General features: G+C 41.2%; 1 protein-coding gene across 3 annotated transcripts in view; it reads left to right on the top strand.

Annotated features, from left to right (window-relative positions):
• arhgef18a (rho/rac guanine nucleotide exchange factor (GEF) 18a) overlaps nucleotides 1-26079 on the top strand; it is a 30583-nt gene extending 4504 nt beyond the window's left edge. For 2 of the 3 annotated variants that reach the window (XM_012869515.3, XM_021320004.2), the window contains 20 exons: nucleotides 6620-6675; nucleotides 7386-7520; nucleotides 7842-7952; nucleotides 8779-8919; nucleotides 9144-9394; nucleotides 11578-11703; nucleotides 12068-12185; nucleotides 12745-12996; nucleotides 13279-13355; nucleotides 14738-14919; nucleotides 15935-15990; nucleotides 16488-16667; nucleotides 18388-18486; nucleotides 19309-19409; nucleotides 19495-19566; nucleotides 21908-21955; nucleotides 22059-22499; nucleotides 22588-22912; nucleotides 23004-23108; nucleotides 25347-26079. In XM_012869515.3, the coding sequence (XP_012724969.2) occupies nucleotides 7862-7952; nucleotides 8779-8919; nucleotides 9144-9394; nucleotides 11578-11703; nucleotides 12068-12185; nucleotides 12745-12996; nucleotides 13279-13355; nucleotides 14738-14919; nucleotides 15935-15990; nucleotides 16488-16667; nucleotides 18388-18486; nucleotides 19309-19409; nucleotides 19495-19566; nucleotides 21908-21955; nucleotides 22059-22499; nucleotides 22588-22912; nucleotides 23004-23108; nucleotides 25347-25501 (2820 nt within the window). In that variant the 5' untranslated portion in view covers nucleotides 6620-6675; nucleotides 7386-7520; nucleotides 7842-7861 and the 3' untranslated portion in view covers nucleotides 25502-26079. Of the gene's footprint in view, nucleotides 1-1103; nucleotides 1370-6619; nucleotides 6676-7385; nucleotides 7521-7841; nucleotides 7953-8778; nucleotides 8920-9143; nucleotides 9395-11577; nucleotides 11704-12067; nucleotides 12186-12744; nucleotides 12997-13278; nucleotides 13356-14737; nucleotides 14920-15934; nucleotides 15991-16487; nucleotides 16668-18387; nucleotides 18487-19308; nucleotides 19410-19494; nucleotides 19567-21907; nucleotides 21956-22058; nucleotides 22500-22587; nucleotides 22913-23003; nucleotides 23109-25346 lie in introns of those variants that run through there. The other variant, XM_021320005.2, reaches the window with a different exon arrangement.
• Nucleotides 26080-27946: the final 1867 nt, after the last annotated feature.

Raw genomic sequence — 27946 nt, 5'->3', positions numbered from 1 at the left:
GCTTTATCACGATACGATGTTGTATCGATTTGTTTGGACGACGTTATGTTTGCAGATTTGACAGTCTGTAACCCGACAATTTTCATTAAATTCGATTCAACAGTCTGAGATCGATATGATGCGATATCATCTGCCTAGAACTGTTATTTATAATGATATCAACTCCCAAAAAAAAACAATAATGATATCTGACTGTTTAATTTCTAAGCTCTTACAGGCGTTACGCATTTAAATAAAAAATTGTTTAATATAAACACATTTATTATTATTATCATTATTATTATTATTATTATTATTATTATTTTATTATTAATAATAAATTATTTTATAATTATATACACTAATAATAATCCTCTGTTTACTATAGTCTAGTGAATTTCAAAATAAAAGCATAGCTTAAAGACGAGGAGGATCGATGTTTTCATTTTGCGTCTATGTAATTGTATCGTTAAGCGTTTAATCGACGTATTGATGTGGATTGATGTATTGTTACAGTTTTTACACGATTCCTCCTCGTTAGCATGCCCCCCAATTCTTATTTTTCTATGTGATGTCTGATTTTTCTGCTAATTAGCATTCAGGATTGGTTAAGGAGTCAGCTTCCGGTTCTATGAGATTCTTATAGGAAAGTTTTGCACGTTTTAAACAGGCAGACCGTTTATCCAGTTTAGCGCCACCTTTAGTTTTCTGTTATTTAATTTTTCTATTCTTATATGGCAATTATTCAGGTTGTCATGACTTCACTCTCAGACACTCGTTCGTCTACCATGACCGCTGTTAGGTAAACTACGTTGAGCTAACAGCGGTGTCAAACTCCAGTCTTCGGGGGCCGGTGTCCTGCAACCTTTAGATGTGTCCCTGGTCCAACACACCTGAATCAAATGGCTGAAATAGCTCCTCAGTTTGCAGCCAGACACACAAAAGTTGCAGGACACCGGCCCTCAAGGACTGTAGTGTGACACCCCTGAGCTAACGGCATGTTTTCTTGCGTATGTTTTCTTTTTTTCCTGCAGGAGACTCGGTCAACTCGCTGGTCCTGTTTTTCCGTTTGCGGGGTATGACCCGTATTTCATGCTCCTTCGCTCCCTCTCCACCCAGTTTGGGTGAGTCGTGCGAGGTGTGGCTGTCAGTGATAACAAGGGACTGAACTAAACGGAGACGTACTCAGCATGGCGCTTGGAGGGATGCTTTTTAAAGATACTAAATGATACTGCAGGAAGACGAGCTCAGTCACCTGGAAGTGTAAAGATGTGTGGTTCTGCTTTGTAATCTAACCCTGAGAAAGCCCTCATGTGTGCATGCACTGCCCTCAGCATCAGGACATGGATCAGTGCTTTGCTGTTGGAGACGGTGCAGCATTTCTTCAAAGGTGACTACAAAAAATGTCATTGCGTCTCTCTTCAGTTTGCATGGACTTTAAAGACCTTCAACAATCAAATCTTTGAGCAGCACAGTTTTGACATGAAACTTTTGGGTTGACCACATTTATAACCTGTCTGAGATTTTAATTGACTACAATTTGAACAAGATTATCTCGAGTAATGTTCTACAAACAATAACCCGGAGACTTGGTTCTCACGCTGTTGTACTAGTGATAGTTGGACTGCCTTTAGTTGTCTTTCGAAGAAGATTACATGCATTCTGAGGTAAATATGGAGACTATTGTAGAGCTAATAAGCACCCACTGCTTAAACAAGGAATGGCTCAAGAAATTTTTTCACTTTTGCTCCTTCAGAAACGTCTCAAACCATTATTTTAAGAACCCCAAGTTCAAACTGCCAGGAATCACGTAAAGATGCTTCTTATGCAGCATTTCATTCACCTCTGAAGTCAGAACGAGGGTCTGAGAATGCCTTTAAACCCAAAATAACTGCTTTCCTGATCCATTCAAAGAACCAACAAACATCAGAATGTCACACTTAAAGGTTTCAAAGCATCAACGTTTAATATCAGACTAGGACAATCTGAGAAAGAACAGTTTTCAAACGATGATTTCATTTATTAGAGAAAAAAAACCCAATCAAATGAACCTGGTCTTGGGTGACAACACAGGTCCCACCCCACACCTGCGTTAAGTCATGAATTAACAGTGATTAACCACATTTTGTTGTTAGTTCCCACTAGACACATTTAACTGCTAGAACGGTGAGGGGGGGGATCACTTAAACAGAACCTGTCTGACATCATGAAGTAGGCTAAAAGGTCTCAAAAAGCAACACGTTCTAAATGAAAACGAACAAAGCAACCTGAAAGGGTTACGAAGCCAAGGGACTCCACGGAGACGCAGTGAGAGGTTTTATGTATATGTGGAAAAATATGGCAAACCTTCCAGCGATGGCCAGCTTACAAGAATTAATTACACAAGCACATCAAAAACTTGTCTAGGTTGTCACAAAAGAACGTTGAACGGCATCTAGAGCACTGTAGGCCTCAACGTCCTCAGTTATGGTCGGTGTCGAACTAGAAGAAACAGACTGGGCAAACATGGCATCCATGGGAGATTTCCAAGGCTAAAACTACTAACCTGACAACAGCCAGATGCATGTCTCGCTCCGCCTAGCTCCACTCACATACATCTGGGACACCGCCATAGGAATTGCCTTTATTGAAGGCTGGGCCTTATCAAAAATTCTTGCATATGATTGGATAAGCCACTTGTCTGTCATCTTTATCGACGTGCTATTTCAACCACTCACACCGAAGCCAACCCGTGACGCTGATGAGAGCGACGCAGGGAAAATGTGTTTGCGGCACTAGTGGCACGCGTTTTATTGACAGTGAGCTGACAGGAAGAGGGGGGAAGACAGGCGGCAAAGCGCCGCGGGTCGGAGTCGATCCCGGGCGGACCGCGTTGAGGACTAAAGGCCTCCTAATATGGTTTGCGCTAACCGCTAACAGTTAGGGGCTAACCGCTCGTTAGCGGCTAACCGCTTGCCAAATGCGGTCGGGAGAAGGGTGAAAACATGGTTTCCACCAACAAAAGCCTTCAGAGCCGTTCTCTGATGTTCTTTTAATGAAACAATATTAGGTAGATTGGACAACACAGAAGAAATAGCAGCATCAATGCTAACGCTTGCTTCCTCGATGCAAGCCGCCATTGTTGTTGGAATCTCACGGTCGCTTCTCCACTACGTCACATCCAGGAAACACCCGCCCTGCGTCCTGATTGGCCAGACCATAAATTTGGTTGGGGAAATCACTCTCAATGGGCGATGTCCCAGATGTATGTGAGTGGAGCTAGGTGGAGCGAGACATGCAGCTGGCTGTTGTCAGGTTATAAAACTACTGCTGAGCACCGGAAAACCGTTTCTGAAGCAGGGTTGTCAAAAGTATCGATACTCAAACGCTGTATCTGGATACAATGCTAATTTGGCATGGTATCGATACTAAATATTTTCCATATGTGGCAAACGAAGAAGAAGAAACCCAAATATATTTACAAGCCTGTGTGTGTGCAGTCAAGCAGCTTAACAAACCTGGCCAATCATGTCAAGGAGCGACACCCTGGTCTTCATGATGAATTCTGACAGGTTAATAAATTAAAGTTCCCATTCATAATTTAATATAATACATTAAACGTATTACTGATGTTAGCCGGAGCAATGGTGCGCATATATGCTGTGTGATTAGCTGTGGCTAGCATGCTACTAGGCATGTGTTATATTTGGGTTATTTATTTAGCATTTATCTGCACACATATTTAACTAGCATTGGTGATTCTGTTGAGAAATTAAAATAATTAAAATCAAAAATATTTTTGATTCTTTTTTCTTTTCTTAAATCCCCATGATATTGAAAATGGTATTGAGTATTGAATATTTTCCCGGGTATTGATATCGAGTTTGAAATTTTAGTATTGTGACAACCCTAGTTAGAAGAACATAATGCTGATGACCGAACCAACTGGAAAAGCTGGCGTACCTGATGGAGCCATGACCTTTTGTCCTGCAGGAGAAAATCCTGAAGGACAATGTCCGGGCATCAGTCCATGAGCTGCACTTGTGTTACGCTGCAAGACGGTGATCCAAAGCGCAGCTGCAAGTCCACCTCTTGGGGACTTAAAAACAAACAAAATAAATTCAGGTTTCGGAGTGGCCTAGTCAAAGGCTGGACTTACGTCTGATCTTTGATGATTAAACAGTAATCTGGCCAGCCAGATTTATATTGTGTAGCACTCTCCGTTCTGCACATTATCAATCTGGGACTGCTCCCATTGAATCCGTTTGGAGAAAGGAGGGACATTCAGCAGAACTCTCCGACCTGATTGGGCGAAGCGTCACCTAGTGCCCGCCTAACAAAGATTGGTTTTAGCCAATCATGGTATCAAATTAAAATGTAAGCAGCAGACTTCATGAGAAACCACAAGACTGTAAGCTAGTCAAGGCACTTTTTGCTGTTCTCCTTTTGAAGAAGAAATCACGTATTCTGACTTAACAGATGCGATAGCAGCAGCTACGCGTGCGTCCTCCTGCGGTGCCGTGTTTATTCTGGTTTGGCTGTGGCCTCAGCGGCACTTGATTTTGTCACAACTGTACGTCCCGCCTTAAACCAGAATACTGCAACGTGATTGGCCCGAACCGTTTTTGGTTCAGACCCAAATGGCTGAAGCCGGAGCGGGACAAGATGGATTCTTGTGTGTTTGTGAACGAACAAATACAGCAAAAATTCATTTTGCAGACAAGGTTACCTAAACAGGGCCTTCATTCTCGAAATGCTCCAATATGGATGAATTCAAACAATTATGTAATTTTACCGTGACGTAAAAGATTTATTGCCAGAAATGATAAACTCTTGAATGCAACCACTGACGTGGAGGATGGAGCAACCGGTTAGTAGTTATAGGCAGCTGTTACTTTTTCCACATAAAATCAGATTCACTATTTATTCCCCTTATTACATTAAAACATCCATCTTCTAACACGTCTATCCCTTGTGGGGTTGCCAGGGGTGCTGGTGCCCATCTCCAGCTGTCAATGGGCAAGAGGTGGGGTACACATTTCCAGGATTAAAGGACTAATGTCCCAGCAGGATCTGGAAAAACTAATCCATGCATTTATTTATAGTCGAATTGATTACTGCAATGGTGTTTTCGCAGGTCTGCCTAAAAAGTGGATCAGACAGCTGCAGCTGATCCAGAACGCTGCTGCCCGCGTCCTCACCAAGACTAAGAAAGTAGAGCACATCACCCCAGTTCTAAAGTCCTTACACTGGCTTCCTGTATCTCAGAGAATAGACTTTAAAATACTTCTGTTAGTTTATAAATCCTTAAATGGCTTAGCTCCTAAATACATCACAGACTTGTTATCAGTGTATCAACCCTCCAGACCATTAAGGTCTTCTGGCTCCAGCCTGCTCTGCATACCTAGAACCAGAACTAAACACGGAGAAGCAGCATTTAGTTCCTATGCTCCACTTATCTGGAAAAAACTCCCAGAAAACTGTAAAAATGCTGAAAGCCTGAGTTCCTTTAAATCAAGATTAAAAACACATTTGTTTAGGATTGCCTTTGACTGTTCTAGTTAAACTGTTTTACTGTTTTTAATGTTCTTTTTTTGTTTCTACATTCTATTCCTACTTGCTTTTATTCTGTTTTATTTTCCTATATTTTAATCATTTAAAGCACTTTGCGTTGTCTTTGTACTGAATTGTGCTATATAAATAAATTTGCCTTGCCTTGCCTACACCCTGGACAGGTCGCCAGTCTATAGCAGGGCAACACAGAGACAGACAGGACAAACAATTTACACGCACTCACACCAAAGGAGAATTTAGAGAGGCCAATTAACCTAACAGTCATGTTTTTGGACTGCTGGAGGAAGCCGGAGTACCCGGAGAGAACCCACACTTGCACAGGGAGAACATGCAAACTCCATGCAGAAAGACCCAGGACCTTCTTGCTGCATGGCAACTGTGCTACCCACTGTTAACTTGGTCCAAAAACAGTGTCATTTTTACTGCTTTTTGTCTCTTTTAAACACCGCAGAAACATTTTCATTCACTGAGGTTGTAAAGTTCTGTGTGCATTTGTGAAAGATTTAAGATCCCAGTTATCATAAGGGGCAAATAAACGTGTTTTTTTAGACTCAAGCCGTCTCCAAGTCCTAAATAAAAACGCTACATTACACGTTTAGGAGCCAGTGATAAACCTTTCTGCTCATTTTTCTTTTCCAACAAGCTTTCAACTTTTAATTCAAAATGGAGCACATGATTACTCTGCATCTTTCAACCAAGACTGTGTTTTATTTTTTATTTTTTTGTTGTTTTTTCGGTTAAAAAGCTCAGATCGGTGGGACATGGGGAAACGTGAGAAGTATCCTGAGAAGCGCCGTCAGCAGAGAGGTGACCAGTAGTGTACATTGGTCCCACTGTGGTGTGCATTCTAGGCGTGTCCGGCTTTGCACACCTACCGCTTTTCCCGAATAAACTCCCTGAAAATAGGAAGCTTAAAACCTAACAAACAGCATGTAAAACATTTTCGTTGATGATTTCGTTCAGCTGTCGACATGTACGCACAATACGCATACAAACTTGTGATTGAATCTTCAATTTCACTTCTGTTTTCTATCATTTGCTCTAGACCTGTTTTTCACACCATTGTTTCTTCTATTTTTTTTTTCAGTTCAACTGTGGAAAGCTTGTGAAGAAAGGAGAAAAGCAAACATCCACATGAGAGCGGTGAGTCATTATGAGTTGAAATCAGTTAAGAGCAAGGATGATCTTCAACGATTGCTTCTTTATTTGTTGTTTTTGAGCCTTAAAAAAAAACGGGCAGGGATGCATGTCTGAGTTCAGACAAAAACAAAAACCCCTCATCAGTATTTTCTCAGTGTAGGACCAGCACATGTTTAAGCACATTTCTCTAACCGCTGCTGTACTCGGATGCTATTCAGCTGCAACGTGCTCCCACAGGTCAGCTCTGCTGCTCGGTGTATTTTTCCCCCTCTCAGCTGGTTTGACTTGAGTCGTGGAGTCGCAGTCTGCCAAACCAGTTTCCCTCAAACGACACTCGAGTCTTTCTGCTGCGGCTCCTTTCATTCTCCGCTCACACTCCCTGTTTTTTCCGTTCGCGTAGTTTATCTTGTTTAAAAGTGTCACAGGGCGGCGGGGGTGGGGGAGGATTTTCTCTGCCTGTATGTAAAGATTTTAAAGTGACTTGATCTCAGAAAACATAATGACATGCGTAGTTCTTTGTGTGACGCATTAAACCCTTTCTAAATGTTGATAATCATCTGAATCACGTGGGTTTTTTGGCATTGATTGGCTGAAACATTACAATGTAAGTTTCACCAAAAATGGTGTCCTGACTAGTTTACTTTGAGTATTTGTCTTTCTCCCTGTGTTGCTCACAGTTTGTTTTTGTTGTTTTTTTTTTTATTATCTCTCAGCACTCTGGAAAGTATTTGCCGCCCGCCTTCTAGTGGCCGGCCAGGCCGTTTTCGATGGACCAGGTATGACTGTCATCCTCCCCAAAAACCCAACTCTCCACCGGCTTCCTCTTCATTCAGATCAGCGAGCTTGAGGTTGGTTAAAAAAAAAAAAAATCAGTTCTTCTTCTAAAACACTGCATCTTCCTGTCAAGATCCAGCAGTTTGTGTTTTTCCACGTTTATTCTGGGCCGAGGGAGCAATGCGACTGATCCTGAGTCACCTTCTTTCCATTTCACATGATGGGTTTTACTATATTTGACACACACAAAAAAAAAAAGTTTACACAAAGCAGTGGTACTAAACCCCAGCGGCAGAAGCAAGAAGCCCCCCTCCCCCCCCTCCTCTCTTGGCATGTTTTTGCGCTGGTATCCATTTTTTAATTTAGCTGACGACTATTATCTCATCACATACCAGCTAGACCCGGCACGCTCCAGATGGACGAGCCTGAAGGCCAGCGGTTGAGGCTTTCCACCGATGACCTTACATCACTGACTTCTTCCTTGGCTGAGCCGATCAACCTAGAAGGTCAGTTGATCGGGGGGGGGGGGGACTGGTGAAAAGCTCACTTAGCCATTATTAAAATGGCTGAAGCTGACAGGGTGGCAAAAATTAAGATTGGAAGCAAATGAATTGGCCTAGAATAATAGGTTTTAAAAGTTATGTTAATTTCTTTTAATAAATATACTTTTGAAGCATTGTTATCTGTAGATAATTGAAGTTTTTCACCTTTAGAGAATGTTTGAATATTCTCACCACATTCGGATTTCACCTCCTTTTCTACCTCAGACGTACGTTCCTGTTCTCTCAATCTAAAAATTAATAATTATTTTAAAGAATTGTCATTGTTTTTGAAGGCGGTGTTTTTCTCTTTTCAATATTGATATGCCTTCAAACTTAAAAATAAATAAAAATATATGTATGTATGTATGTATGTATCTGTGTGTGTGTATATATATATATATATATATATATATATATATATATATATATATATATATATATATATATATATATATTGTATTTATTTTATTTTTTTTGCATTTTTGTTTTGGTTTGAATTTATGCCATTAACCCTAAAATAAATGATATTTTCTTCAAATAAACATTCATTATGCTACTGTACGATTTGCAAAGGAAAGTGTATGTCTTAAAATATGAAATTTTTTTTTCTTTAAAAATGTTTCTTGCTCCTACAACAAATTATGAATTTATGCAGTTTTGGTTCCCTAAACCTTTTGTACGCCATAAATTGACCCAGTTCTACATCTAGAAAATGTTTTTTTTTTTTAAACGTCCCACTCTCCTGACCACATGAACTATGTGTGCCTGCTCTGTCTGCGTGTCTCACCAGACTCCCACTATGCTCAGCTGCGAGTTGATCTTGAGCGAGACAGCCGCGGCCTGGAGGCGGAGTCCTGGAGCGTGGCTGTGGACCAGAACTACCTGATGTCCCTGAACAAAGAAGCTGTCAAAAGGCAGGACGTCATCTACGGTACGCTGGAACAGAAGTTGAGCCTGAATATGTACAGCGGGGCGTGTCTCCCTCTTCCTGGAAGGGATCGCCTGTCAAACCGCCTCGTTCGTTACCCTCAAATGATCCATTTGCAATAACCAAATGTCATTTTAGACGACATGCTGTACAGAGATGCATTTCTGTCTTCCTCCACCACCAGCTTCAGGCTGAATAGTTTTGTGTTCCCTCTGACGATTCCCTAGAGTTGATCCAGACTGAGATGCACCACGTGCGGGTCATAAAGATCCTCTTCCACATCTACGGGTACGAGCTGAAGCAGTCTCAACTCGTAGACGAAGCCTGGATGGAGAAGCTCTTCCCTGGCGTGGAGGTTCTGCTCAGCCTCCACCAGCACTTCCTCAACTCCCTCAAATACCGCCAGATGGAGAGCCAGGACGAGGAAAACCCCAATAACTACTACATCACACAGCTGGGGGATATCCTCATCAATCAGGTTAGTTTTAAAGGAGCGGTTGTGGAGATTTTCTCATGGAAGTGAAGAAGACATCAATATCCTCCAAGCAAAAGAACATGTTGGTCTATTAGCTCTAATTTATATATATATATATATAGTTGGTCTATTTTCCTATGGAAGTGAAGAAGACACCAATATCCTCCAAGCAAAAAAAACAAGTTGGTCTATTAGCTCTAATTAGTACACAATGTATTCTGTTTATGGTCTGACCATAATTTTTACTACTTGGCGGTTCCATGCTGCTTCTACTTGCTTATTCATTCCCACCCTTAGATGATTCTGTGCATGTGCTGTTTACAAAACACAAAGTGCCGACGGGGGTTTGTGTTTTGTCTGAAACATTTTACACGACACAATAGGTGTGATTGCTTTATACACTTACCGACTATAAATGACTCCGGATTATAAGGCTACGTTCACACTGCAGGCCTTAATGCTCGTGTCTTCGTGCCTTTTTTTTTTTTTTGCGTGGTCATTCACATTTCCAAATATATGCGACTTGTATGTGATCTTCTGTGTGAACTGAATTCATACACCTTAAGTGTCCCGCATGCGCAGTAGAGGACGCGATGACATCACACGTAGCAAGCGTGCTCAGTGTTTGCAGAAGTGAACATGGATTATAATGCTGGCGTGCATTTTGCAATATTTAAATTCGTTTTTACCGGAGCTTTTTCTCCACTGACTGCTCTCCTCATTGTAGTCCGCTATGGGTCTTGTTTTTCTTCCCGCTTCTGCATAGCAGGATGCAGAATAGTGACGTTTGTCGAGTGTCCGTGACGTACAGGCCGGATGAATGCGACCCAGCCGTACAGACACAGGTCGCATTTGAAAAGATCAGATACGCATCGGATTCAGGACCACATATCCAAGCGGCCTGGGTCGCATTTGAAAAAATCCGATCTGTTTTGTTCAGACTGTCATAAAAAGATCAAATCCAGGTCGCATATGGGCAAAAAAAATTGGAATTGGGTTACTTCAGGCTGCAGTGTGAATGTAGCCTAAGCCGAATCAGTCAAAAAAATGCATCATAAAGAGGGAAAAAAAAGGCATTTATTTAGACATTTTTTTCACACAATCCAGGACTAAAAACTAACATTTAATCTGGTAAGCCAATTTATTAAATTACACAGCTGCGTCCTCAACCGGCTAAATAACATGGAACATACCTGGGAGGATAAATATCCAGCGCATTTCATCGTAACGGCCCATTACGCTAAAAGTTTGTAGGTGCCTTTGAAAAAGACTTTTATTGTAGCCCTTAAAAGGACTTTTAAATCATTCATCAAGCGGTTCCCTCGTGTATCTCAAGAACTGGCCGGGCCAGCCACCGCTTCTTTAGCCGGTCGGGTGCTCTGCCTGTCGGTCTCTTGTTCTGCTCTCGCTGCCTCTGTATGAGCAGCGGCTAACGCCGTGCGGTGTGAACGCACCATAGAGTCATCGTTTACCCGTTTGAGCCCAAACTTTAACTTCCAGGCTGACGTCTTGAGATGTTTCTTCAATGTTTCCTCATAATGTTCCATCTCCATGATCCCATCTAGTCTGAAAAGTTCATCAGTGCCTTAAAAACCTCAAACATTCTGATATAATATCAGATAACATGGTAGTAATGGTAGCCTCTGTTTGTTTTTTACTGACAGGCGGTTGAAATTCATGCAAGTTTTAGTAGTTTGTGAGGTTTATGGTGATTGAATTTCTGACCTGTGAAAAGACACGTAATTGGAGCCGCTTCACTCTCATCGAGAATCAAGAATCCTTTTGATCATTATGTTACCATAATGAAATTTTGGTGATTCACCAAGTCTTTTTGGTCATGATATCAGGGTTTTACACCGTTACACCGTTACATCGTTTTCCTAAAGAAACAACCTAGATGTAAGGACACTAACCTTATATCTCAGCCTCAAATCACTCTGGTAAAAGGCAAAACTTATCGTTTTGCTGGTACTTACATTTCAAGTGGCTGTTCGTTCTGCCTGTGTAACATGCAAAGAGCTCTGAGCATGTGCTAGACCAGACGAGACCGTGTTTTCTAGGTGGCCCAACTGAGAGCTGCTCCGTCTTCTGTCATAAATAAAATGTCCTGAGGGTTTCCTGTGGCACCTATGTAATATTTTCCGTTTGCTGTAAATCCAATGTTTAGGCTCTCTTTGTTGTGGCAGTTTTCAGGTAATCTGGGAGAACAGATGATGGAGGCTTACAGCTATTTTTGCAGCCATCACAGCGAAGTGGTCCAGTTCTACAAAGAGCAGACACAGAACAACAAGAAGCTGCAGATTCTGATTAGAGTAAGTATTCTGCAACCTTCTGTCGTTTTTTTTTTTTTTTGTTTTTTTCTTCCAGAAACGAGGACATTTGGCTTCTTGGAAAGGCTTCTTCTATTTGATTGTATTTGTTTGTTGGAAATGTAGTGAGGTCAATGGGGAGTCTGGAGAGGACGAGCTTACATTAGGAAAGGAAAATACAGGTTTTAAACTAGTTACATAAAATGTAGCATTGACACAGGCTAGACCTATGGTGCTTACAGTAAGCAACGTCTTTACGATTCAAGAAGCTCAAGGAGAGGTCGGCACGTACAGTTATGAACGCATTGCATCAAAGCTCATTTTGGGGTTGGTTAAAAACAGAGGAAACATTTTCTGTCGTTCACAGAAAGTCGATCAGCTGCCTCTGGTGCGAAGATTAACCGTTCCTGAATGTTTCCTGCTGGTGACCCAACGCATCACTAAATATCCCGTTCTGTTGGAACGGATCATCCAGAACACGGACGGTAAAGAAGCTCCTTTCCTTCACTTCACCTGCCTCTCACAAAGCTCCTAGCTCACATTCAGGGTTCCAGTCTTTGTGGAAACCAGAGCTACACTGAGAAATCCACTGTTAGCTGGAAAATGGAGGCAAATCAGCTCGATTAGACCCGAGCATAAATTGTCTGGTTGCCCGAAACTCAGAAATCAGGTTTTTATTTTTGCTTTTTTGTTTTTTTGGATCAGTACACATGCCAGTCATAGCGTTACCAGAGCAGACGGACAACAACATTCTTTGGTGTGCATCCTGTTATGGTGTGAAGAATGCTGGAAATTTGCCATTATAGATAATTTTACTTAAAATAAAGTCAGCAAAAAATTTTTTTCTGCTGTTTCTATGTAGTCTTTTTATTTAAGTCCCTAGAGAGGAACCAGAATTGGCCAAACCTGGTATTTGCTTTCCAAGCTTCCCACTAAACACCAGAAATGGGGCACAAAATTCTGATTGGTGCATCTTTATGGAATTTTCTTTTCTTTTAATTTGACCTTTAAGTTAGTTGGCGACTTATTTTGTGCTTCTTACAGCCGACACAGAGGAGTGTAGGAGTCTAGAGAAGGCTCTGGAGCTGATCAAGAGCACCCTCTCCTACGTGAACTCCTATGTGAGGGAGTGTGAGAAGGCCGCTCGCATCAGAGAGATCAGCTATCGGCTGGAGATGAAGGGTCCGATCGAGGTCGATAAAGGCCGGTGGTTCCGCAAAGAGGAACTGATCCAGGGCAACAAGACGCTGCTGCATGATGGAGCCCTCACCTGGAAGTCCTCTGGCAAGCAGAAAGGTCTGTGATGGCATCTGGCCTCTGTCTCTGCATCACACTGAACTATCTAACTAACTCTTTATTAATTATCAATAACTCTCAGTTGCTTTAAGTGGGTTATGTAGAAATAAAATGTGTGGTTATGTTTGCTTTTCTGTTAGGTAACTTGTAGAGTGTGTTTAAAATGTTACATATTAGAATAAAATGAATAAAAGAAGCCGTTCCTGGAACTTGCCGTGGCTTGCAGCGCTTTCTAAATCTGCTCAGTTTTTTTATGCTAAGCTGTTCTCTTTCCCCTGGCAGAAATCTATGCTGTGCTGGTGTCCGACATGCTCCTCCTGTTACAAGAGAAGGATCAGAAGTTTGTGTTTTCCTCCCTGGTGAGTCTAAGGCAACCAGAACGGGGGTGTGCAGCTGGTAGCTTTATTTACTGAGCAATGCACAAAGCCGGTGCTGCCATGGCAGTGGAGGCGGGTTTCAGGATGAGCCAGCAGCTGTCTGCCTGAGAGACAGCTTTATGGCAATACCATAAATATATATGGACTAATTTGTAAAAATAATGACCAGGAGAGGTTGACAGTACTGTAAGACAACCATGTTAACAGTTTATTGGCAAAAAAATAGTTGATTTTGGGGGGGGTTACCCTTTAACAATGGGGGGGCTGGTTTGGATAGATTTTTAATAAAAGAAAATATAATTTAATAACTGCTTTTTGCATTTTTTGTGGTTATCTTTGATATTAAAATGTTTCTAGTCAATTCAATTTAATTTATATATGACCAATTCATGAAACGCATCATCTCAAGGCACTTTCCAAAGTCAAATTCAATCAGATTATACAGACTGGTCAAAAAAATAAAAAAAAAATAAAACCGTGCAGAATGCATTGAGTCTTGACAAGCAGCATTCACTCCTAGAGAAGCGTAGAGCCACAGGGAGAGTCGTCTGCATTGTCCATGGCTTTGCAGCAATCCCTCATACTGAGCATGCATGAAGCGACAGTGGAGAGGAAAACTTCCCTTTAACAAGAAGGAAAACCTCCAGCAGAACCAGGCTCAGTATAAACGGTCATCTGCCTCGACCGACTGGGGGTTAGAGAAGACAGAGCAGAGACACAACAAGAGAGACAAACAAGCACAGAAGCTCACATTGATCCAGTAATCCTTTCTACATTAGATGGTAATAGCGGGTGATCTGTCTTCCCTGAATAATGTCACAGCTAACAGAACGCCAGACCAGGTGTACGTACTATGAAGAAAAAAATTACAGAGAACAAAAAAGTAAAAGATGAAATAACAACAAGTAATGCAAATTGGAGAACAGTAGGAGAACTCAGTAGAGTGAGAAAAATAGACCCTGATGTCCTCCAGCAGCCTAAGCCTATAGCAGCATAACTAACTATAGAGATAGCTCAGGGTAAGCTAAGCCACCCTAACTATAAGCTTTGTCAAAAAGGAAAGTTTTAAGCCTAGTCTTAAAAGTAGACAGGGTGTCTGCCTCACAGACCATATCAGAAATGTTTATTTGAAAGAAAAGTAGAGAAAATCTGTCCAATACTTTTTCTCTGGATATTAGATCGGGAAAAGTTAAAGTTTTAAAGTCATGGTGAAGATATTTTAGAAGGCATTGGTGGGTGGAAGTAATTAAGTGTGTGAGAGGTCCGATCTGAGGTGTTCACATCCTCTGCATCATAATCCAGGACACTTCACACTGTGAACGGAGGTCCTTGTAAAATGTTGCTTTCATCGTTGTCTGTTCTAGGATGCCAACCCACCAGTGATCCACCTGCAGAGAGTCATTGTCAGGGAAATGGCCCACGAGGAAAAAGGCATGTTCATTATCTGCGCATGTGCCTCCGGCTTGGGAAAAATGTATGAGCTCCACTCAAGCTCCGTGGAGGAGTGCCAAACCTGGATGAACCTCATACGTGACGCTGTAAACAGGTGAGGACAGTGCTTCTGTGACGTGATGGCTGACTGGAAGTGGTTGTATCATTGGTGCGGAGCTGAGCCCATGTGATATAAAATTAGATCTTAAGATTTGCAAAGTAGAAACTATTCCTCCACCATAGTTGCTAAAGAATTAGAGCTGTCAAGATATCAATATTCTGATTAAAATGGATTCTAGAAAAATCTGGTTATTTGAAGGTACTCATGTGCATCAATATTGAAACAAGCTAACCCATTCAGATGAGTTGATTGGCCAGGTTTGTGGGTCCAAACGAGGATTTTGATTTCTTTCCATCACTTGCAGCGTAAATCAATCCTAAATCAAGAGCTTACAGATTTTAAAGCCATCAGCCTTTATTTAGTAAAGCAAAGTGTTTTTTTTTTAAAACCTTTAATTTAAAAAAGATCCCTATGAGCTTTACTGACGGGCTGTATTCCCTGTTTTCACGTCTTTCTAGGTAAACATACCGTTTTTTTCTACGTCTCTAGCCCTTTGTTTATTTCTGTTTACTTACCAAAAACACTTCATTTGTATGAAGTCAACTGTTTCTTCCTTTTTTTTACTGCATTTCCACTGGTTGTATTGAGTACTGCTCCCCTGTGTTTTTGGCGAATAGTGCAACTACGTCTGGGTAAAATATAACCATCTACGGCACTTCTATGGGCTTGTGCCCTGTCCGCACAGACCGGCGCTAACCTGACCAAAACAATGAAATGCTGCTGGAAGTTTTAAACACGTGACCCTCTTTAGCCAACAAGGCAAACACAAAGCGGTTATTCAGAGCAACTTAAGACTGAGGAAGTTAAAATGTCATTTTTCCTCTGAACTACAACAAACCTTCAAAAGTCGTTGCCGTGCATTGAATCAAAAACGGCATCCAGTGTTATTCTTAGTGTCGCTATCAAGTGTGAAATTTTTGTATTGTCAGGTTAAAGTGTTTTTGTTTGGAAACACAACTATTGCTTATTTGTATTTTTAAACTGAATGTCAGTGAAATGTCTGTTTCAGTTCCAGAGAAAATGAAATCCACAGCAAATTGATTGCTAAACTGCAACATTTTCAAGGTAAGACCCCCAAATTTATGTCAAGCTCTCAGATCATGTAAATCTCATTAGCCGATGAACCTCAGCAACAATCGTTAAAATAGTAAATAAATGGACAAGATCCAGTTAGCTCTTTTTTTTTTGTGTGTGTGTTTTTTTTTATTGGGTCGTCAAGTGTTACCTAAAGATTAGGAAACTTCATGTAAAGTTTGTGGTCATACTTTTCCTTTTCAGAACATCTAAAAGGTGAAATTGCAGGGCATCTTTTCTAATTTCCCACAGGAGTTTGTTTTTAGATGGAGGCATTTTTTTTTTATTTTCAGAGATTTTCCTGGTGGTGTAATTTTCATTAAAAAATGTTTTATTTATTATTTACCTGAAATAAAAAAAAATAAAAAAAGATTGTAGCCAAAGCATTTTTGTTAAGTTCAAATGTTATAATGGAAGAAAATATGGGAGTCTCACTAGGTGTTTACGTTCCTTGGGTTAACAAAGGTTCTGTTTGGTTCTGATTTTAGATTTGCTGCAGCAGCGAGACGAACAGATAAAGCAAAGTCTGGAAGAGAAGCAGCAGATCTTTGCTGCACTTTATAATGATGTGGTGGGTGAGGAAAACCCTTACAAAGGGCTGCTACTGCGGGGCGATGCTTCTGACCTCCAGCAGGGGGAGGCCTTGCTGACTGGAGCCATTGACGAGGGTAAGTTCAGAAAGAAAAACAATAGCTTATATGATACCGTTAAAGGTATAGTGGACGATTTTTCTGGAAACGCCCAAATCGCTTTTTGAAAATCCTTGTGGGGGATCATGTAAAAGAATGTCTCAAGTCCAGTCTGGTCTTGTTTCTTTCTTCTGGGGCCTTCCTCTCCTTCTCATAAACTCGTAAGACAGTTTCTTCTTGTGACTCTCAGCTGTCTTCAAAGTTAACGGTGAGAACAGCGGAGCTACAATGAACAGTTGAGATCAAAGCTTGCTGGATACATAAACACTAGAAAGTGCGCAGCTAGCAAGCGCAAACTACCGTATTTTTCGGACTATAAGGTGCACATAAAATCCTTAAATGTCCTCAAAAATTGATGGGGAGTCTTGTATATGATTACCGTTATGCTTACTGACCAATTTTATGTGGTCTAATGTGCTCAAAAATCTGTTAAAATGTGTAAGTATTACTCTGGTTAGCAACAAAGCTGCTCCGCTCAATGGATATTCGGAGCATTACGGTACACTGTATCACTGCCTGATAGGACCCCTGAGCTGTCTACAAGACTGCCTGAATGTAATGTCTAAACTAGAAGCACATTCATGTCAGGCTGCCCGCCCCCAGAGTACATGCTAGCAACAATAAACCAAGTTAATTCTAGGGCTGAACGATTTTGTAAAATAATCTAATTGCGATTTTTTTTTTCTTAATATTGTGATTTAATACGATTTTTTTCCAGTTTAATTTACCATGTGTTTCAAAATATATACAAACAATAAATCAATTTGTTTCCTTGCCATGTGGATTATTTGCTAAAAGACCCACAGCATCTAAACTCAGAGCAGTAATGATTGCGTTCTGCCTACAATATATTTCAACAAAAATTGCAATTTTGACTTTTCTCCGCATTAACCACAAGCAACAAAAATGGCCTCTAAATACAGAAGTTTGTAAACAAGGACAATTTAAATATTAACTTTTAATGTTTCTATTGATCAAAATATTATTCAAGAGAACAGCTTTTAATTTAATTGGACATCAATCCTTGTTGAACATAAAGTGCAACCAACAAGCAAGTCTATGTGTTAAACTGATTGGCCAGAACTTAATGCTATGTATGATTATACAAACTCTAAAACAAGTAATAAAATTAGATAATCTCACTGCTGCAACTGTCTTCCCTTCCATGTGGAGGCAAACCCACTTTAAACATTTTACTAACACCTAATGGACGTGTCTGATTCACTAATTGTTACATAGCCAAAAATTGCAGACTCTGCGATTTGGAAATTGCGTTATTTTAAATCACGATTATATTGAAAATGCGATTAATTGTTCAGCCCTAGTTAATTCAATATAAAAGTTACGTTTACTTTGGCCTTATGTTAGAAACAAGGCAGTGTAATCCAACTACATTACCTCCTGACAGAGACTGATAGCTCCCCCTTTCAGGAAAAGGTGTTTATGAGGAGGGGCGGAGCGATATTACACACTTGGGAAGAATATTTAAGGCGCCTTATGGTACCAAAAATACGGTAACGAAGAAGGTTCAGGCACATTGGCGCTAGTTGAGCGCGTCACAAAGATTGGCATGTGGGACAGCCAATAACTAAGATGATCGACCCTGGTACTTGAAGCCAAAAGAAGATGGTCCACTATACCTTTTTTTTTAAATGATGTCATTAAATGAAGAGATTGTTTGTTTGTTTTTTGTCTGCAGTGGAAAAGTTACAGAACCTGCTCTTTATGAGTCTCAAACATCCAGACGTTCCTGTGGAAGAGGAGGAGGAGGAAGAGGAGGAGACTGAGATGCAGCAAAGTGAGTTCAGGAGAGCACAGACTGTTAAAGGCTCATCTGATAACCTTGTGGCTAAGAGTATGAGATGTAGGAGTTTGTTTTACTGAGGATGGATGATTTTACGACTTTCTGTTCAGAGAACGTTTGCACATGTTTATTTTACATTCTAAATAAAGACAAAATCTTTATTCTGACCATAAATCACATTGAAAATGTCCTGCTTTAGGTCAGTTAGTTTATAAAACAATTTCTGTTTGCTAAATGCTGGAATAACTAGAGTCTTTTTTTTTTTTTTTTAGCTTTCTTCAAATTCAGAAGTTGACATACATTTCCTTAATATTCGGACCAGTTTGTCTTTAAACTGTATGACTGGTCGAGCATTTTGGGCTTCCTTCCACCAGCGTCTCACAGTAGTTTTCCCACAGCTCTTCTATTATAATGACGGCGCTCTCCTACAGGGTTTATACTCAGAATTGAGCTGAACGGGTCATCTTCAGGCATCTGGAAATTGTACCCAAGGATTCTCCAAAACAGCCTCACATTATTTTGTTTTATTAGCAAATAGAAATATATTTGGTAGTCCTAACTAACAGAGCTCTGATATATGGATGTGTCTTGTATGAATAACACATCCAAGTTCTATTCTGTCACATTTCTAGTTAATCTACCACACTGCTAACTCATTCTTTACTTATTTCTGTCAGTGCACCCCCTGCAGCTCTGGCTAGAGAAATCAGATCATGTTCCTTCACTCTAACATAAATAACTTCTGTGATGCAGGCAGGATGTATTGTTGCTCACAATTTTTATTTTTTTTGGTGTGTGTTTGGTTATTTATTAAAGTGTCATCAGATGACGATTCCGTTGAGGTGGCAGAAAGCATACCCAGCAGCTGTGACCACCTGCTCAAGAAAATGTCCATCTCTGAAGACCTGGAAGAGTCTGTAAGTGAAACTCATCTCTAAACTGGATCTGCTTTTTTATTTTTTTCTTAATACAGTGTCTGAAATTTCCTTTGTGCCGTTTCAGGCAGTTGATGGAAGTGAAATCCACCCGAATCTAAACTGTGGTTCAAGCTCCAGTGATTTGCTTTGGACGCAGGTAATAATAATAACAGCCTCAACCAGGGCCTTGTAGATGCTGGACGATAATAACGATACGTGTCGATCGATAGACGTGTGGTTCAGTAGGAAAAAAGGGTCAATAAAAAGTTCAGTAGAAGAACAGATTTCCTTTTCCATTCTAGCCTATCATATAGCTTAATACTAGTCATTACATCCTCCCAACCAATCACAAACGCAGACCCAGGAAACGCTCCTTCATCAAGTTTTAAAGAGTTCAGAGAGCACGAGTTCTTTTTTTGTCTTTAAGACGTACAGTTTTAGTAAAATGTTGGTCGAATAAAGGGTTGAGTTTAGACTTAGACAACTTTATTTGTCATTTTGTAGAACGAAATTTCTTTGCATACAGCTTGTAAATTGCAGTAAAATTCAATTAAATTAGAATTCAGTGTTCTTTATTTAGAAATAGGTCGCTAAGCAGCAGCATAAAATGGTCAGGGCTGCACCTAAAATGTTATAATATAATAATATAATTATTGTTATCCATCGATATGATTTCTATTTTATCTATATGCTTTTTTCCTATATCATACATTCCTAATTTATACCTTTATTTATTGTTTTTTACTTTTTTATGTGTCTTCTCATTAGCACCACAATCTACAAAAGTATTTTACTGGGAGTTTATGCAATAGTCCAACACAAAGTGCAAGATCATAAAATTAAAGGGAAAATAACACGTGGTTTTCCCATTTTGATTGATGTTTTTACAAATACTATATAACAAACTTCAGAGTCCTTGTCTGTTGGTGTTCAGGCCTGAGTCAATACTTTCTGGAACAAACATTTATTAAAATCGCAGCTTTTTAGGCATATTGCAGGAGGAGGTTCTGCGAACATCAATTTTCAAGCCTTGCCACAGGATTTACTTACTTGGATTAAGGTCTGGATGTTGATGAGGCTCCTCTAATGCAGGAATATGATCTAAACCAGGGGTCACCAACACGGTGCCCGTGGTGCACCAGGTAGCCCCCTACGACTGAATGTGGTGCCCACGAGCCAAAACTCAGTGAACTGCATGAAAAATGTCATTTTATTCTGTTGATTTTCCTTTTGTATCACAGTTGTACTTATATGTATATTTAAAATGACAATATCTTTACGTAATATACAATAAAAATTCAATGCTTTTTTTTAAAGTTATTATGAACTCTGACTCTTCAGTTCAACGTTCAGTATTGGCAGCCCTTCTTATGACACAGTACCAATAAAATAGCTCTCACTTTGAAAAAGGGTTGGTGACCCCTGATCTAAACCATTCAATTGTTGCTTCCGACAAAAATTTAATTTTTATGGCTTTCCTTGTATCTGGCTAGATTTGCGGAAGGCACAACTAAAGATTGTCCCTCCACCCATGTTGGGGAGCTCTGCAGCTCCTCCAGAGTGACCGTGGGCCTCTTGGTTGCTTCTGATTTCAGTGCTTTGTTCTTCTTAGAAGGATTGGAGTGATCACTTTCTGTTCACTTTCAATTCAATTCAATTTTATTTATATAGCGCCAATTCATGAAACATGTCATCTCAAGGTACTTTACAAAGTCAAGTTCAATCATATTATACAGATTGGTCAAAAACTTCCTATATAAGGAAACCAGTTGATTGCATCAAAGTCCCGACAAGCAGCATTCACTCCTGAAGAAGCGTAGAACCACAGGGAGAGTCGTCTGCATTGTACAAGGCTTTGCTGCAATCCCTCATACTGAGCAAGCATGGAGCGACAGTGGGAAGAAAAACTCCCCATTAACGGGAAGGAAAAACCTCCAGCAGAACCGGGCTCAGTATGAACGGTCATCTGCCTCGACCGACTGGGGTTACAGAAGACAGAGCAGAGACACAACAAGAGAGACAAAAAAGCACAGAAGCACACATTGATCTAGTAATCTGTTCTACATTAGATGGTAGTAGCGGGTGAGCCGTCTTCTCTGGATGATGTCACAGTTAACAGAACGCCAGACCAGGAGTACCTACAATGAAGATAAAAGAGAGAGAACAGAAAGTTAAAGCAGAAATGACGACACATAATGCATAATTGAAGAACAGTAGAACTCTATAGAGTGAGAAAATTAGATCCTGATGTCCTCCAGTAGCCTAAACCTATAGCAGTAAAACTATAAAGGTAGCTCAGAGTAACATGAGCCACTCTAGTTATAAGCTTTGTCAAAAAGGAAAGTTTTAAGATTAGTCTTAAAAGTGACGCACTGTTTTGTGTTGATCTGTCTCGTCAAACGGCAAAATAAAGGATTAGATGGGGTTTGAGACTCAGACATTGATCCATCTGTATCTGTTCATTCACCAAAGTGTCTAATTTCACTGCCACTCCGTAGGTGCTCCACAGTGTTCAGAGTCTCACACAGAAGCTCAACAGCTTACAAGTAAGTCGACAGCATCAGGCTTTCTATTTACTCCACGGTAAAAATAAATAATCTTTTTATCTACAGTTTAAGAATGTCCTTATATTTTTTTGATTTGGTGCAGGCAGTCATCCCTCAGCAGGACAGCAAGATTCAGCTCCAGAAGGCCTTCCAGTCGAAGAGCAAGCTGCCCGTCCGCAGCAACAGCAGCGTGCTGCTGGAGCAGGAGAAGTTGCGCAACTTGGAGAAGCAAAAGGAGGAGCTGGCTAAGCTGAAAAAGCAGCAGGCGCAGCATCAAGCGGAGCTGCAGCGCTGGGAAAAAGACAAGGAGACGCGGCGGCTGGAGTTTCAGGGTCAGGAAGCTCAACTGATGCAGCGGCAGGAGGAGTGCAGGAAGCAGGAGGAGAAGCTGAATGAGCTTTGGGAAAGTTACCAACGGGACTTGGAGAGGCTAAGGGAGACGACACAGAAATTGGACAAGGAAAAGGAGCTGGTCAATCGGGAAAAGGAACGTTTAGATAAGCTTAGGTTTATGTCCATCAGTAATTATGACGATCCAACACAGGTGAGAATAAGAGAAAATCTTATAAAGCTTCGTTCCTGAAAGGGATTCCAATGTCCTGTTCTCATCCTATTATCTTCTTTGTTCCCAGTCTCCCACGCTCTCCGCTTTCCCATCGTTCAGGAGCAGCATAGTAAACGGAGGCGGGACTCTGACCCAACGTTCGAGTACCATTTCTCTGACCGGTAGCTTTCTGGATCCAGGAGACGCGCCCCCAAAGGTTCCACCCCGGAGGCAGAGCATCAGCCCCCAGTCGCAGAGGCAGAAGATGCCCGTCAAGTTGATCAGCTCCACCAGCCACGTGCAGAGACCGGCCGAGGTGCAGCAGAAGATCCCCAAGAAGCTGGCTGCGGAGCCCAAAGGAAAGGAGAAAACCCTAAAGTCGAAGCGGAACCACAAGAGAGCACACAGTGCAGGTCAGAGATGAGTTTCTTTACGGGGGGCCAGTTACTGGGCCATAAGCTGCCAAAGCACGTCGGCCTCATTCTCCTCCGTCTCTTCCTCCAGCCAATATAGACGTAAGTCAAGTGGTGCCGATCCGAGTGACGGGGAAAGACGGGGGCAGTCTGTCATCGCGAATGGCCAATGCTCCAAGAAAGGTCCTGAGTTCAGGTACGGGCTTAGAGAAACGTTTCCTAGCTGCAAAACATTGTTTGCCCAGAGATCAGCCTGGCATGTAACTTCTCTTGCTTTAATCACAAATGTTTAAAACAGGGCTTTGAACCGGTTCAAGGAACAAAAACGAAAACTGGGAACTTTTTGTATTTTACAGGGAACAGAAACGAAACCGGAAACGTTATTATTTTTTTATGTTCTGGAACTGGGACACTTATTTAAAAATAATGGTAACCGGTTAATACCGGTTTTATTTCGTTCCTCAAAGTTTTCGTTGCCTAATTAACTAAAAAAAAGTAATTATTTTCCTGCGCACGTTTAACCTGACTCTGCCAGATTGATGTCGCTCCGCCTAGCTTCACTCACATCCATCTGGGACATCTCCCATAGAGAGTGATTTCTCCAACCAATTTTATTGTCTAGCCAATCAGGACGCAGGGCTGGAGTTTCATAGATGTGACGTAGTGGAGAAGCGACCGTGACGTGAGACTGTTTTGATTCAGATAGCAATGGCGTCGCATCAAGGAAGCAAGCGTTGACATTGATGCTGCTATTTCTTCCATGTTGTCCAATCTACCTAATATTGTTTCATTAAAAGAACATCAGAGAACGGCTCTGAAGGCTTTTGTTGGTGGAAACGATGTTTTCGCCCTTCTCCCGACCGGATTTGGCAAGTTTTGTTTTCCGGGACGCGTCCGCAGCGGACATCTTGTCGGTTAGCGGTTAGCGCGAACCATATTAGGAGGCTTTAGTCCTCAACGCGGTCGGCCCGGGATCGACTCCGACCCGCGGCGCTTTGCCGCCTGTCTTCCGCCTCTTCCTGTCAGCTCACTGTCAATAAAACGCGTGCCTCTAGAGCCGCAAACGCATTTAAAAAAAAAAAACGGTTAGCTTCGCTGTGAGTGGTTGAAATAGCACGTCGATAAAGATGACAGACACGTGGCTTATCCAATCATATGCAAGGATTTTTGATAAGGCCCGGCTGTATGTGAGTGAAGCTAGGCGGAGCGACATACAGCTGGCGGAGTCAGGTTAGCGCACGTTACCATGACGGCTGAGGTTCACTTCCTGTGTGACATCACATCACACATTCGCTGACTGAATGGAGAAAGAGAGCGGTGTCTCCACTAGAGCTACACATCTTAAATAAGAGGTAAATTACGATCCATCGTTAAGTAAAACGCTCATTCCAAACACAATATCAATAGCTATATTTGTCAAACGAAAGGAACGAAATTAACAGTATTTTTTTTTTTGTTCTAACCGGCTCGGGAACGTCAATTTATTGGTGGAACTCATAACCGGAAACGTTATAATTCCGTTTCTGTTCGGAACGAACCGATTGGGGAAAAAAATCTGTTCAAAGCCCTGGTTTAAAAGCAGTGTGCGAAATACCTGTCAATATTTGGGGGGGTCCCCATCTCCCGATTGTTGCGCAATACCAATGTAAATTTTCTCAATATGCAGTAGGCCTATAACATTACAATGTCAAAGTCAAAGTTGGCTTTAATGTCAATTCTTCACATTCATCAGACATACAAGGACTCGAGAGGACGTTCCTCATTCACCAACAGTGAAACAGATAAAGTTCACACGCACAACAGATAAGATCAGTTCCTAATACTAAAATTTAAACATTTTTAGTATTAATTGTTGTCAGCATTACGTCTTTCTTCTGTTTGGCACGCACATGCCTAATTTGCATACGCAAATAGGATTGGCTGGCTCCACTTGGCAAAAAACAGAACATATTTCCCCCTGGGATCATTAAAGTATGTCTGATTCTGATTCTGATATTTGTGAATAAATGTTTTGAATTTTAAGTACTGGACATGTTGAGCTTAAAATTTTTTTAGTGACCATTAGTGACAAAAAAAATATTTAATTTTTAATTTTTTTAACACAATTTGAGACCCCCTTTAAATTTTGCTTTTGAGGCTTTCAGGGGTTCTCATGGGTTAATCGGGGGGGTCGAGCCCCCCCGGACCCCCCCGTATTTCGCACTCTGTTTAAAAGTAATTGTTATCCAGCTCTCTTTTTAACTGCAAATTCTGACCATCATCAGAATTAAAATGTCTACGCAGAGGCTCCTGCATGTTGGCTTTAAGTAATTGTAACAGCTGCATGCATTGTGACAAAGCTTAACTCGATCTTCTCTACATTAGTGGATGTTGTTTCCTGTTTTGTCCGCCGCGGAGAACTACTTTAACGTGTTTCTCCTCTCCTCCCCCTCAGAAACCTTCTCGCAGCCGGGACCCCGGCCAAACGTGAAACCGTCTCAGTCGTTCATGGTCCCAAAGTGGAACGACTGCAGCCCCCTCCCTCCGCCTCCCCCTCCCTTTCCAAAAGACATCGTTAAAAGCGACCAGGACAAGATGACCGTCCTGTAACGGAGAGCTGCAGGAGTCCCTCTCAGCAGGTCGCCCCACAGCGCACGACTACAGGAGCACATTTTTTTAATCAAAAATCCTTGAAGAATTGCACATTTTTTTTCCAGAGATTCTCTGGGGACAAAAAAAAAAAAAGTTTGGCCTTTTGTAATTATGAAAAGAATCTATTTTAAAAGGATTATTTTTAGCACACAGAGACTCTTCCCCCTCCAAAGATGTTTGGTTTTTATTTTAAATGAAAGCAGGTTTTCATTGACTGTTCAGCACTCGCCTCTTCGGGGGTTTAAAAAGTTTACGTCTGTAAATATAAAGAGGCCTTCGGTCCGATCTTCAGATCTCTGTTGTGCTTCCGTGTACGAACCAGCCAGTCCTGCTCGTCAGTGGAAACGACCGATCCGTGTAGATGGAAGCAGACTGAGTGTCCACGCAGTATTGACCGGGATATTTGGGGGTTTTATTTTTGTGTCCGCAGTTATTAGGCAGCGAAACGCAAGAAACCTCAACCGGCTTCATGTAAAAAATACTCCACAAAGCTCAACTGAACAGACATGCAATTAAAATGATTTAAACCAAGAACTGAAATGTATTGGAAACTGTGATTGCTTTCACGGTGCATCGGGCTCATATTTTAAGCAGCTTTACCTCCTCCATGTGACAAGCTTCACGTTTTGCTTATTTATGTCAGAAGTGCAGAAAAATCCCAACATCATCAACTTCTTAGTGGCAGCCTGTGCAATAAAAACAAGTCTGTCTAGGTACAAAATCTAGAGAACAAAATAACGTCTGGATCACCTGGTTATGAACTTTAATGTTTGTGCATCCTTCTGTTTTCTCATTCACCTGTTTTTCACTCATCTCTCCGTCGTCTATCCTACCATCCATCTTGGTGTTTATCCAACAACCGTCCGATGAGCTGCCTGTTTGTCTTCTATTCAATCATTTCTTCTTCTTCCATCCATCTGTTTAATCATTCATCCATTCAGTTTTACACAAACCTGCATCCATCCATCTGTCCAATATCCCACCATGTATTCTTTATGCAACATCCATCATCCATGTCACACTCATCCATTCCTTCTTGCTCACATCCCTCCGTTTTTTTTTCATAAATCAGCTTGTTTGTTCCTCATGCATTCACTTATCCATCATCTTTCCATTGTGAATGGAAACATCATCCATCATTCATCCTGGTTAGCCTTTCATCTATCCCTCCATCAGCATTCCTCTGTCAGTCAGTACTTTTGCAGATTCTGCATCTAAAGCGTAACTTCTCCTGCTCCACTGTGGAGGAATCTCCCATGAATCCATGCACGGTGGAGCGGTTGCAGCTAGAAGGTCCTGGGTTCTGATGAGAGTTTTGCGTGCTCTCCCTTCACATTTTCATGTTCTTGCCAGGTACTCCGGCTTCCTCCCGCAGTCCGTGAAGATGCACGCTGGCTTAATTGGTGTCTCTGATCTGCCCTCAAGCCTGCTAAGTGTGGATTGTTGTTTTGTCCTGTGGGTGTCCTGAAGCGGTAAAGGTAAGCGGGCATAAAACAAATGGATGGCGGCTACTTCCGCGGTTTAAAAATAAATCAAATATGAATAGAGAAGTCTGGAAAAGTATAGATTTTTTTTTGTTATGAAAGATGTGTTGGATAATTTGGATGGAGTCCTCAAAAATCTTACAGGTTTTACTGATGCAGAGGGCTTTAGAAAATGCAAGGACCAATTTTTTTTTTTTTTTTTTGCATCAGCTCCTGAATATATATAATTTGCTGTAGAGAAACTCAATTTACTGGAAAAAATGAAAACATTGCTCTGAGTGAAGGCAGTGTGTGAACTGCATAGGCCTGTTGAACAGACAGCGTGTCAGTCAATCAGACAAGTGAGCCAAAGTCAACAGAGACTCCCTCTGTCCCTTTTTTTTTTTTTTTTTTTTTTTTTTTTTTTTGAGGGACTGCTGAAGAGACAGGAGGCTCATTGTCAGGCAGCTGTCCATCTCTGCAGAGACGTTCGCCTGCTGGAGGATGAAAGGATGCATTCAGACCCAGAAAGCACTTTAGAGACGCGGCACCTTCCGAGAAAATCCAACTTTTTCACATTACAACCGAAACTCTTAACTTTTATTTTATTGGGATTTTACGCAATCGAGCGACACAACATACCAGGAGAGAAAATCACGCATGGTTTTCAACGTTTTTGTTTTTCATTGTCAATATAATTCTGATGAGTCTACCAGTGTGAAATGTCATGTTGGAATAATTCCCCAGGTTCTGTGAAGGCATCGTGACGACCACTGAACACAGCAGGTGGGTCAGGGTTAATTTATGTAACAGAATAGAGTCTAAACTACCTCACAAAGCCCTCTTCAATCAGTCATTCAAAACTGGAAAGGTTAAGGCACAGCGGCAAACCTAAACTGTCGAGTTTAAAGAAGCAGCTTTAATAAGAGCATGGAAACTC

This window comes from Fundulus heteroclitus, chromosome 6 (genome assembly GCF_011125445.2).
Source record: "Fundulus heteroclitus isolate FHET01 chromosome 6, MU-UCD_Fhet_4.1, whole genome shotgun sequence".
NCBI lineage: Eukaryota > Metazoa > Chordata > Actinopteri > Cyprinodontiformes > Fundulidae > Fundulus > Fundulus heteroclitus.
Note: the sequence above shows the minus strand (reverse complement) of the source record. Positions and strands in the feature narration are given on the sequence as shown.